The following is a 13,572-nucleotide window of genomic DNA, read 5'->3' on the forward strand; positions in this document are numbered from 1 at the left end:
GACCACTGTGGGATAGAGCAGCAGAAGACGCAGTGTCGGATTCATGAAGCCAGGTTTCAGTAATGGCGAGTAGATTAAATGAGTTAGCGATAAAGAGATCATGGAGGGGGGTGAGTTTGTTACAGACAGAGCGAGCATTCCAAAGGGCGCAAGAGAAAGGGAGTCTGGTCTTGGGAAGAAGGGAAATGGGAACTAGATTGTGTGGATTGTGACTGCATCCAGAGGGTGTAGGGTAATGGGTGTGTTGAGCACAGTTAGATGGAGGGCCAGGGTTTGGGGAGACATCACCAGAGGATAGGAGAAGTAGAAGGGTGAGGGAGGTAATGTGGGAATGCGATTTATATGAGGGGACATGCCCCAGCGATTTGGAGCATTGGGCATTTGGTTTTAGAATTAGCATGAGTTGGTGAGTGCAGTAATAAGAAGAGGACAGAAGTGAGGGTGATATATACAAGGTGTGGGGTGGCGAAGAGGGGTGAAGGCTCTATAGATGTATAAAGAGGGCCTGTCATGGCTCTGTACATGCATATAGGCGTATAAAATTACATCCCATGGCTCTATACATGTATCCAGGAGTATAAAGGGACCTGTGAATTGCCCGCGGCCACAATGTCTTTTGCGCAAACTAATCAATGTACGCTAATTGTGTTTGTTTTTTTTTGTACCAAAAATATGTAGAAGAATACATATTGGCCTAAACTGAAGAAAATAGTTTATTTTTCTAAATTTTGGGGATATTTATTATAGCAAAAAGTTAAAAAAATATATAGATTTATAGCACACAAAATAAAAACCGCAGAGGTGATCAAATATCACCAAAAGAAAGCTCTATTTGTGGGAAAAAAAGGACATCAATTTTATTTGGGTAGCGGAACGGGCTGGTGGGCATCAGTATGCTGCCCCCCTAAAAGTGCTGCCTGGTACCCATGGTACCACCCGGTCCCATCATAGGGCCGGCCCTGACGCTGATTTGAAAAAGTAGTATCTGTGATTTCGGGTGCGACTTGCATAGACATCTGTGCATAAAGCCGCACAGATGTCTTCCAAGTCACACCTGAAGTGGCCCTGGCATATGGCTTTCAAATTGTGCGATTTTAGATGAAGTCGCACAGTTTTAAAGCTGCAGTCAATGTGAACAGGCACTAAATGCTATTTTTTTTACTTAACTTGTGGCTCACTCCCCAGGCAGCCAGCACTCACCCCTTCCCTTCAGCTCTTTGGACGAGACTTTGGTGTCCTTACTTACAATGCGGGACTGTTGGTCCTGGGTTGTATGTAATGATGTCAGAGTGTGAATGTCTTCCAAAGAGAAGCGGCTTTGGAAGACTGGTCATGCAGGGGCCTGCAGAAGCAAGGGTTAAGGTTAAGGGGGAACCCAACTGCAAGGGTAGATTTAATTATTTCCCGGAAAACTCTAGGTGGAGTAAAATAACAAATACACTTACAGGATGTGAGGTCATGTGCCCCTGCTGCTATAGGTGCCCATCACAGTGCCAATCAGTGCCTACCACAGTGCCAATCAGTGCCCTACAATAACACCTGTCAGTACCTCATCATCAGTGCTGCCCATCAGTGCCAATCAGTACCACCTATCAGTGACCATCACAGCCGCCTTTCAGTGCCCATCACAGCCGCTTGTAAGTTCCTATCAGTGCCACCTATCAGTGCTGCATATCAGAGCCGCCTATCAGTGCCCATCAATTCTACATATCAGTGCCTCCTCATCAGTGCCAACTTATCAGTGCAAACTCAACAGTGCCCATCACTGCCGCCTCATCAGTGCCCGCCAGTGAAGAGGAAAACAACATTTTATAACCGAAACAAAGAAAAATGTTTATTTAAAAAAAAATGGCAGCCTTTTTAGTTTGTTTACCAAAAAATAACCCCAGTGGTGATCAATTACCACCAAAAGAAAGCTCGATTTGTGGGAAGAAAATTTATAAAAAAATGTGTTTAGGTATAGTGTAGCATGACCGTGCAATTGTCATTCACAGTGCGACCGCACTAAAGCTGAAAATTGTCCTGGGCAGGAAGGGGGTGAAAGTGCCTGGTATTGAAGTGGTTAATTAAGGCAGGACATGGGAGCAGTAGGTTATTATTATTATACAGGATTTATATAGTGCCAACAGTTTGCGCAGCGCTTCACATAATGAAGGCAGACATTACAGTTTCATTACAATTTGGTACATGAGCAATCAGAGGGCCCTGCTCATTAGAGCTTACAATCTAAAAGGTTATGATTTGGAAAAGACTGTCCGTTTAGAAGGTAATGGTGCCCACGCATTTAAAGGGATGTAAAGGAAAACATTATTTTTTCATGATAAGCATCCTTTACCTGCAGACATTCCTCTTTTCACTTCCTCATTGTTCATTTTTGCTCAGAAGTTGCTCTATTTCTTCTCTGTTCTGTTCACTTCCTGCTTGTCTGATTGTTACTCACCACCGTGATGGGAGGGTTTACTGCGGTGGTCAGTGACGTGCTCGCCCCCTCCTGGGAACTACATCTGTGCGGCAGGACGCTCTCTACGTGTTAGAGACTTCGGGCCAGATCCACATAGAAATGGATAGGCGCAGCGTATCAGAGATACGCTACGCCGCCGTATCTTACCTGGCTTTAAGTCGAATCCAGGAAGATTTTGCTCCGTAAGTTCCCGCGGCGTAGTGCATTTCTGGCGGCGGAATTCAAATCGGCGATTAGAGGGCGTGATTCATTTAAATGAAACGCGTCCCCGCGCTGATTGAACTGCGCATGCTCCGTTTCGAAATTTCCCGCTGTGCTTTGCGCGAGATGACGTCGCAACGACGTTATTTTTTTAACTTAGACGTGACTTACGTCCATCCCTATTCACGGACGACTTACGCAAAAAAAAAAAATTCAAATTTCGACGCGGGAACGACGGCCATACTTAATATGGCAAGTCTATCTATATGCCGCAAAATAGCAGCTTTAACTATACGCCGGAAAAAGCCGACCAGAGACGACGTAAGAGAATGCGACGGCCGCGGATCGTCGGAAAAAGCTAATTTTTTCCGACGCGGAAAACTACGCAAACTCCACCCAGCGGGCGCCGAAGTATTGCACCTACGATCCGAAGGCGTACGAAGCCGTACGCCTGTCAGATCGAACCCAGAAGCCGTCGTATCTTGGTTTGAGGATTCAAACTAAAAATACGACGCGGGTAATTTGAAAGTAAGCCGGCGTATCAGTAGATACGCCGGCGTACTCGCTATGTGGATCTGGCCCTTCAAGGAGGTGTGAATTACTGGGAGTTCCGCAATGCATACTGGGAAATGTAGTTCTTACATGAACAAACGATGCAAACCAGGAAGTGAATGAGAGAACAGAAACTAGAATGCTGGAGGTGATATAGATGAAGGAATTTAATAGGTATTTACTCGTTTTTTAACAGAATCATTACACTATTCTGTCTGTCTACCTTGCAGACATTCATTTTAGGCAAAACATTTTTTTCCTTTACAACTCCTTTAACCCTTTCGCTGCACACATTTAAAAAAATAATTTTAGGCCTGAAGATTACAAAAAACCCACAAACGTTATATAGATTCTGAAGGCAAACACCCTAGAGAAGAAAATATCGGTAGTTTCAATTTTTTTATGTCACTTGATATTACCGCAAAAGTCTAGGAACGCAAAATTTCAGTAAAAAAAAAACCAAACATACTAAAGTGAATTTTAGGACAAACGCACAAAATAAATGACCCAATTATTTTGATAAAATAAAGATGAGAGTGCACAGAGTAAATAGATACCCAACATGTCAAACGTTAAAATTTGCATGAGTGCGTAAAATGACAACAAACTTCAGTTCCCTTTATTTTCTAAAAGACCCTGCATGTCTCCTCCGGGCTCCACTAAATGTAAAGCAATGCAGATCGCATTAGAGGGGGCTGCTGCACACAGAATGCATGAAGGTAAAAATCCCGAACGTACGCGAGCCCGCCGCAGTCGAATTACGTCGTTTCCGTAAGGCCTTAGGCGGCCTAAAGTTATTCCACCTATGAGGTGGAATAACAATGTTAAAGTATGGCCGCCGTTCCCGCCGCAAGGTTCGAAATTTTTACGTCGTTTGCGTAAGTCGTCTGCGAATCGGGAGTTACGTCGTTTACGTCCGCGTCGAAATCAATAGGCCTGTACGGCGTACTTAGCCGCAATGCGCACTGGGAAATGTGGGCGCCCGGCGCATGCGCAGTAGCAAGAAACGTAAAAAAACTTGAGGTCAAGCCTCATTTCCATACAACACGCCCCCCTCCAACCAATTTGAATTAGGCGCCCTTACGCCCGCTCATTTGAGGCTACGCCGCCGTAAATTAGCAGGTAAGTAGATTGTGAATCACTACTAGCCTAGCTAATTTACGGCGGTGTAGCCTAAACAGGCTAGGCTACGCCGCCGTAACTTTAATCCTTTCTACGTGAATCTACCATGAGCCTTTACAACCACTAACACCACAAGCCACATAAACAATAGAAACGCGTACCTGTTTGGGAAGTGGATCCAGTAACTGGAACTCATATTTGTAGAGGAATAAAACCACCAACATGTGAATTTCCATCAAGGCAAACCACCTGCATTCAGAATACAAAAACAATGTAAGCTTGCCTATAGATAATAATGTGTAATTAAAGTCTACAATTAAAAAAGAAACAAAAAAACAATGTAAGTTTAGCTATTGATACTAAAGGCTACAAATAATAAAAAAGGTAATGCCTGCTCTGTGCATTGAAATTTCCTCCTCGCCTGGCACTGTCAGCTCCTCCCTCCATCAGAGGTCTCCTGTAGCAAGCCAGGTGCTTAGCAGGCACCCGTACGTATATTGTCCTCACCTGGGCTGTGTGCGTCTATAGATACATACAGCACCGGTAGCCATGTCCCGATTTAATACTCACATGAGCTTGACTGACTGCCTATGACTCCACTACCGTAAGTTTCTCCTGTGAAACAGGAAGTAAGGTGAGTGGTGCTGGAGCCGAAGACATGGAGCCAGGTAAGTGTTTAGGGACAAGGCATTTTGTACCTTAATGCAGAGAATGCAGCAAGTTAAAAAAAACATTTAGGGCCAGATTCTCAAAAGAGATATGCCGGCGTATTGCCTGATACGCCGTCGTATCTCCGAGTCCGCCCGTCGTATCTATGCGCCTGAATTATAGAATCATTTACGCATAGATAACCATTAGATCCGACAGGCGTAAGGCTCTTACGCTGTCGGATCTTAAATGCATTTTTTTTTTCGCCGCTCAGTGTCGCCGACGTCGTTTTCCCGATCGAGTATGCAAATTAGCAAAATACGCGAATTTCCGAACGTACGCCCGACCGACGCAGTGAAGTTGCGACGTTTACGTAAGATTTGCGACGCGTAAAGTTGCCCCTGGGTATATGAGGCGCAGTCAATGTTAAGTATGGCCGTCGTTCCCGCATCGAAATTTGAAAATTTACGTTGTTTGCGTAGATCGTTCGTGAATGGCGCTGGACGCCATTTACGTTAACGTCAAAACCAATGACGTCCTTGCGACGTCATTTAGCTCAATGCACGTCGGGAAATTTTAGGGAAATTTTAGGGACGGCGCATGCGCAGTACGTTCGGCGCGGGAACGCGCCTAATTTAAATGATCCACGCCCCCTAGCCGGATCATTTGAATTAAGTGGGCTTGCGCCGGAGGATTTACGTTACGCCGCCGCAACTTTACAAGCAAGTGCTTTGTGAATCAAGCACTTGCCCAGAAAACTTGCGGCGGCGTAACGTTAATGAGATACGTTACGCCGCCGCAAAGATGCGGCGATCTACCAAAATCTGGCCCATAATGAATGAATGAATGAATGACTTGTATAGCGCAACGCATGCGAACTGAATCGCCTCATAGACTTTAGTACCACTTTAAGGCAAATATAGTGGCGAGGGGGTTAGAACCTCTGTCAAGTTTTTATTGCCATCTGTGGCCCAGATTCAAGAAGCACTTGCGCCCGCGCAACCATAGGTTGCGCGGCGCAAGTGCTTACTTGCTCCGGTGTAACGAGTGCTCCTGATTCAGGAACCTCGTTACACCGAATGCAGCCTAGGATGTGACAAACATAAGCCTCCTTATGCCTTCACATCCCAGGCTGCATTCTTGCGTTGGCCGCTAGGGGGCGCGGCCATTGTGATCGGCGTATAGTATGCAAATTGCATACTACCACCGATTCACAAAAGTTGCGCGGGCCCTGCGCACGCAAGGTACGGAGTTTCCGTACGGCGACTTTAGCGCAAGGTTGCTCCTGCTATAGCAGGGGCAACCTATGCTAAAGTATAGCTGCGCTTCCCGCTCGTGAAATTTGAATTTCACGTTGTTTACGTAAGTGATTCGTGAATGGCGCTGGACGCCATTCACGTTCACTTAGAAGCAAATGACGTCCTTGCGACGTCATTTGCCGCAATGCACGTCGGGAAAGTTTCCCGACGGAGCATGCGCTGTTCGCTCGGCGCGGGAGCGCGCCTAATTTAAATGATTCCCGCCCCCGGCGGGATCATTTACATTAGGCAGCCTTACGCCCGGCTGTTTAGCATATCGCCCGCGCAATTTACGGAGCTACTGCTCCGTGAATCGCTGGGCAAATCGAAATATTTGCGTGGGCGCAGAGAAAAATCTTTGCTCTTTGCCCACGCAAATATTGCTCCATTCTACCTGAATCTGGGCCTGTGTCACCAAGAGGTGGACCGACTCTCTCTATTTGTTCTGCTGACCACTGTTACTGGGACTAAAGTGAGGAAAATCCCAGAATTTTAGGTTGTCACCAGCACAGTGGGGAACTTTCCAATAGAGAGTCAACCGTCCAAGAGGGAGTTTCCCCCACTTTGTAGAGATTTCCTCTCACCTCCTGTTTCGTTTACAGGACAGGAAGTATAAAGCCTCGTACACACGACCAGTTTTCCCGGCTGGAAAACTGCCAGGAGAGCTTTTGGCCCGGGTATCCCGGCCGTGTGTATGCTCCCTAGCAGTTTTTTCCCTGCTCTCTATTTTCTCGTCAGGTTTCCCGGCAGAGTGTTTCCTGCAGAGAAAACTGGTTGTCTGTATGCGGTGAAAAACCATGCATGCTCAATAACACTTTGACGCATGCGCGGTAGCATACAAGGTTAGTGTGGGGTGTAGCAAGATGGCGACGACGGCATTGAATGTGACAAAACACCGGCTTGTCGTAGTCGATATCGTCACCGCATTCTTGCCATTCAACAGAACGGTGGGATTTTGTGTGGCCGTGTGTATACACGGCTTTTCAAGTCAAGCCTGTCAGGAATCCCGTCGGGAATACCAACGTTTTTTTTCCCCCGACGGGATTGCCGGTCGTGGGTACAGGGCTTAAGGAAATCTCACCAATGGAACACATTTGTTATTTTGTAAAGCCAGTATAACGAGTAAGGGGTGGGGAATGAAATGCACTTATAAGTTAAACCAGTAATTTTCGCATATTAATTCTACATGGTCCACTGACCCGGGGGGTTTGGGAATGTGTCCTTTGTCTCTAGATTTTGCGCTTAATCAAGGGTCAGAAACCTTTTTCCACTAAAGGGCCGGAGTCAATGTATGTGAATGCATGGAGGGCCATATTACCCTGCTAATAAATGAAGATAACATTACACAGCCCCCGCACCTCTGGCCCCCTTTACATTACACAGTCCCCGCACTTCTGGCTACCTTTTCATTACACAGCCCCCACACCTCTGGCCCCCTTTACATTACACAGCCCTGCACCTCTGGCCACCTTTACATTACACAGTCCACGCACTTCTGGCCACCTTTTCATTACACAGCCCCCACACCTCTGGCCACCTTTTCATTACACAGTCCCCGCACTTCTGGCCCCCTTTTTCATTACACAGTCCCTGCACTTCTGGCCACCTTTTCATTACACAGCCCCCACACCTCTGGCCACCTTTTCATTACACAGTCCCCTGCTCCTCTGGACTCCTTTACTTTACACAGCCCCCGCTCCTCTGGCCCCCTTTTCATTACACAGCCCCCTGCTCCTCTGGACCCCTTTAAATTACACAGCCCCCACACCTCTGGACGCCTTTACATTACACAGCCCCCGTACCTCTGGACCCCTTTACATTACACAGCCCCTGTACCTCTGGATCCCTTTACATTACACAGCCCCCCCTGCATATTACACACACCCTCCTGCATCCTGCACATAACACAAACCCCCTCTTACCCAGCCCCCCTGCATATTACCCAGCCCCGCTCTGCATATTACACCACCCCACCCAGCTGTGTTAATTTTTTATAATTTTTTTACACTGTCCCTGTGTAAATAAAATTATGATCACTTGTATTGCTGTTCGAAGGAATGTAAACATCCCTTGTGACAGTAATAGGCAGTGACAGGTACTCTTTATGGAGGGATCTGTGGTCTATAAGACCCCAAATCCCTCCTTTGCACTTAAAAGCATTCAAAACTCCAAATATGGCTGTATTGAATGCTGTCATTTTTTTTTAATTTGGAGCCTTTAGGTCTATTGTAAATCGAAAGTGATGTCATGACATTGCTTTCGGGTTACTATAGTCGAGACCCAATCAGAGCCGATTCTGGCTTCGTTAGGGTCTCCGGCCAGACGGCGGACAAGCCAACTGGTCGCTCGGGCCTCCCGGTGGGATGGGAGAGCCAGTCGAGCCGCGGAAGGCAGTGGGAGGGGGGGGACGCTCCCTCCCACTGCTTGGGACAACAGCCGAGCGGCTTCTTAGCCACATCGGTTGTTATGCCAAGAAAACCAACTGCCGGCTTTAATAAAACAGTACAGTCGGCGTGAAGGGGTTAAAATGTCTGCATGTCATGTGCATGTGAATTCATCACGTGCACTGATGGGCCAGGCAATTGGCAGCGGCGGGCAGGGTGCGGCCTACAGGCCGTAGGTTGCCGACCCCCACACTAAATGGTGTCCATCTTGGCAGAAAGTAGGCTTCACCACTCTGGCTGGCCTAAAGACTGGTCTGGCCATAAAAATAACAGTAGTCCCAGTCCTCACCTTGGCTGCCATTATTGGCCACACACATATCAGTTTCTCAAGACTGGAGGGAACTTTAGGCAATGAACAACCAATTATTTAATCACCTCAATACTGGACACTTTCACCCCCCCCCCCCAAGATTTGCCTGATGAAGGGACACGAATGTTCCGAACGTGCGCATCCTCCCCCGCCCGGAAGTGACGTTCAGCAACGCAGCACACCTGGAAACAAGCACCCTTCTCTTGAGTTCCGAGAGCTTTCAGGCCCCCGCCAACGCTGCCGCCTGTGGCAAGGATGACACTGTGATCCAGTGCGAGTGACGATCGCCTCTATCCGGATCCCTGCAGATGACAACATATATGTACCCATGCCTGTTTCTATACCTGCTTTGTGAGTAGGTTCTTTATATACTTTTACACATTTGTATTAAATCTACTTTACTGCTACGCTTAGAGGGCGCCGCTTTGTGTTTATTTTTCACTTTCACCCCCCTTCCTGCTCAGGCCAATTTTCAGCTTTCAGCGCTGTCACACTTTGAATGACAATTACTCAGTTATGCAACACTGTACCCAAATTAAATTTTTGCAATTTTTTGAGACAGATAGAACTTTGTAGGTATTTAATCACCACAGTTTTTTTTTCTATATAAATGAGTTTCTGTTATAACCTTCTACTGGTAAGAGTCCAGGGCCAGCCTACGGGTTGCATGTCCAGGGCCAGCCTACGGGTGGCATGTCCAGGGCCAGCCTACTGGTGCCACATCCAGGGCCAGTCCAGAACTAGTCTACTGTTGGCACATCCAGGGCTAGCCTACATCTGGCACGTCAAGGGCCAGCCTTTTGGTGGCACATCCAGGGCCAACCTACCTGTGGCACGTCCAGGGCAAGCCCACCAGTGGCTCGTCCAGGGCCAGCCTACCAGTGGCACGTCCAGGGCCAGTTGGCTAGTCTACTGTTGGCATGTCCAAAACAAGTCTACTGTTGGCACGTCCACGGGCCAGTCTACCGGTCCCACATCCAGGGCCAGTCGGCATGTCCAGAACAAGTCTAGTTTTGGCATATGCAGGGCTAGTCTACTGTTGGCACGTCCAGGGCCAGCCTATGTGTGGCACGTTTAAGGCCAGGGCTATATAAACGAAAAAAAATACTTTGTTTTGGTTGTAACCTTCTACTGGTGGCATGTCCAGGGCCAGTTGGCATGTCCAGAACTAGTCTACTGTTGGCTCGTCCAGGGCCAGCCTATGTGTGGCACGTTCAAGGCCAGGGCTATATAAACAGGGAAAAAAATACTTTGTTTTGGTTGTAACCTTCTACTGGTGGCATGTCCAGGGCCAGTTGGCATGTCCAGAACTAGTCTACTGTTGGCTCGTCCAGGGCCAGCCTATGTGTGGCACGTCCGGGGCCAGCCTGCTGGTGGCATGTCCAGGGCCAGTCAGCATGTCCAGAAAAAGTCTACTGTTGGCATGTCCAGGGCTAGTCTACTGGTACAGGAGGCCTGTTGCGTTGTAATACCACAGCATCCACTACACACAGAGATAAACAAGTCAGACAGTCTATTCAGTCTGCATGATTCCCAAGAGATAAAGTGACCTCCAGCCTTTCAGGACCAGACTGAAGCTTAAAAAAGAAACAGACTGTGTGAAAATGTGGGAGATATTCTGGAATGTATTTAACTCTTTTCTGGATGATCGTGCAAATAAGAGCAGTATGATTTGTTACAGGGATTCCTGCGTCTTCTTTTTTTCTGCCCACTAGTCTCTCCTGCATCTAATTTTTCTCTTATTCTTCCCATTCTTTTCTTGTCTCCTTTTTCCTCTATCCCCTGTGAATTCTTTCTTCTGTTCCCCATCTCTTAATTCCTCTGTAGCTTCAGCAGCTTTAATCAATGCAACACAATACTGAACTACACAGAACAGGATGGCTTCTCCCTGGACACACACATTGTGTACCCACCGTTCTGCCAACATCAAAAAAAAATGTCCATTGTAATCCTTTCTAGTAATTAAAGGTGGAAACAAGCCATTTAATTAGCAACACAGATGGTTCAAATGCCGTGTACGCTAAAACGGATATAAGATTATATTATGCGTTTGATATCTGGCTTGGCTACGAGTATTTCCCAAAACTGTAAAAGTAAATGCTCAGCAACCAGACCAGGACAATTAAAGGGGAATTCAGATTTAGAAATTATTTATTTATCATTTATTTTTTATACCGTCTTAAAATATAAAAAGAACTGCCATAATGTGATGTATACTGTATGCTGATAGAGCTACAAAGATAGAGACCTATTTGCATCCTCAGCCCAGGAATCAAGTAACTCATAGCAAAAAAGAATAGTTAGAAAATAAAAGCTGAAGTTTTTAGATATTGTTTTTCCTCTGGTCCCCCCCCCCCCATGCTCCTCTGTCATCCCGTTCTCCTCTGGTCACCCCCTTGCTCCTTTGGTCCCTCCCTGCTCCTATGGTCCCCCCCATGCTCCTCTGGACCTCCCATGCTCCGCTGGTTCCCCCTTGCTCCTCTGGTCCCCTCCACGTTTCCTCTGGCCCCCCCAAATTCCTCTGCCCCCCCATGCTTCTCTGGTCCCCCCAAACTTCTCCTCCCCCCTCCCATGCTCCTCTGGGCCCCCTGTGCTCCTCTGATCCCCCCATGCTCCTCTGGTCCTCCCATGCCCTGCTGGTTCCCCCCTGGCTCCTCTGGTCCGCCCCAAACTCCTCTGCCCCCCATGCTCCTCTGGTCCCCCCCGTGTTCTTCTGGCCCCCCCCAAACTCCTCTGCCCTACCCATCTCTGGTCTCCCCACAGCGCTCACCTCTTCTCCCTGGCTAGTTGTGCAGTGCGGGCTGAACAATAACATTATCCTCAGCACAGAGAAGCTTATCGTACGATCCGGAAGACAGCCGCACAAAGTGGTGACATAACCTTTCCCAGCACTCGTTCTCCTGGTCTTACTATTCCCGTTCTTTATCTAGAAACCATTGCACACAGCAGGCAAGTAAAACATGTTTGTGAGAAAACAAGACTTGTGCGATGTGCATTGCATTACATTCAGATGAGCCCAAAGGAGACATGTAGGTTTAAAAGAAGAATGGCACCTAAAAATCAACACATAAGGTACTTTTTGTCCCCTATGTGATGAATTTTTTTTGCAAACAAATAAAGTTACCACCCAAGCACATAACCCCCCCCCCCACCCCAAAAAAAACAACAACTTTGAGGACCTCCACATATACTTGCATACAAATGTAAACGCACGCGTCGGGGCGCCTACATGTGAAAGCATTGATTGCAATACATGTTACATATTGCCGCGCACGCCGGAATGAGAGCAATAATTCTAGCTCCAGACCTCCTCAGTAACACTAACCTGATTAGGTATAGGGGGCTTTTGAAGCGTCGCCTTCAGAAAATATAGGGTACTGAAGTTTGTCACCATTTCGCGTGCGTACACAAACGTAAAGTTTGACATGTTGGGTATCTATTTGTTCAGTGCAACCTCGTCTTTTTTATTTTACTAAAAATGTTGTAGTTTATTGCGTTTGTTTGCCCTAAAATTCACTTTAGTGTGTTTTTTACTGGAACTTTGCTTTTCCTAGACCTTTGCAGCAATATCAAGTGACATAAAAAATTGGAACTACCACTATTTTATTCTCTAGGGTGGCTTCTTTCAGAGAATTAATAATGCAGAGTTGCAATGCAAGGATATCAGCTAAAAGTAGTTGGATCTGCATGTGCGTTATAAATAATCGAAATTAGTCGATTAATCACAAAAAAAAAACAAAAAAAAAACGATTAATCGAACACTAAAATTGTAACCAGTAACAGCGCTAAAAAAAATGCCAAAACAACTCTGGCAGTGAAAACAGCTTTATGCCGCGTACACACTACCGTTTTTCGGGTTGTAAAAAATTATGTTTTGTTTTTTATGTCATTAAAAACGATCGTGTGTGGGCTCCAGAGCATTTTTTACGATGTAAAAAATAGGCATTAAAAATTTAGAACATGCTCTAATTTTTCACATCGTTTTTAACGTTGTCGTTTTTAACGTCATAAAAAACGATCGTGTGTAGGCTTTAACGACGTGAAAAAAACGTGCATGCTCAGAAGCAAGTTATGAGATGGGAGCGCTCGTTCTGGTAAAACTAGCGTTCCTAATGGAGATAGCACATTCGTCACGCTGTAACAGACTGAAAAGCGCGAATCGTCTCTCACCAAACTTTTACTAACACGCGGTAACACAAAATCACCAAAAGCAGTCCCAAGGTTGGCGCCATCCGAATGGAACTTCCCCTGTATAGTGCCATCGTACGTGTTGTACGTCACCGCGCTTTGCTAGAGCATTTTTTTTTTCACGATTGTGTGTAGGCAAGGCCGTTTTAACGATCGGGTTGAAAAAAACGTCGTTTTTTCTAGACCATTAAAAATGTAATTTTTTACAACCCGAAAAACGGTCGTGTGTACGCGGCATTAGAAATGACATTAACATGTTAGAACATTTATAAGATTTCAGTTTAGATCTACCGTATTTATCGACGTATACCGCACACTTTTTTCCCCTTAAAATAAGGGGAAAATCGT

General features: G+C 46.4%; 1 protein-coding gene across 1 annotated transcript in view; it reads right to left on the reverse strand.

Annotated features, from left to right (window-relative positions):
* Positions 1-13,572, reverse strand: part of LOC120936240 (24-hydroxycholesterol 7-alpha-hydroxylase) — a 122,034-nt gene that overhangs the window by 41,593 nt on the left and 66,869 nt on the right. Inside the window, exon 11 of the mRNA XM_040348442.1 lies at positions 4,498-4,585. Within this exon, the coding sequence (XP_040204376.1) occupies positions 4,498-4,585 (88 nt within the window). The remainder of the gene's footprint in view (positions 1-4,497; positions 4,586-13,572) is intronic.

This window comes from Rana temporaria, chromosome 4, assembly GCF_905171775.1.
Source record: "Rana temporaria chromosome 4, aRanTem1.1, whole genome shotgun sequence".
Classification (NCBI taxonomy): domain Eukaryota; kingdom Metazoa; phylum Chordata; class Amphibia; order Anura; family Ranidae; genus Rana; species Rana temporaria.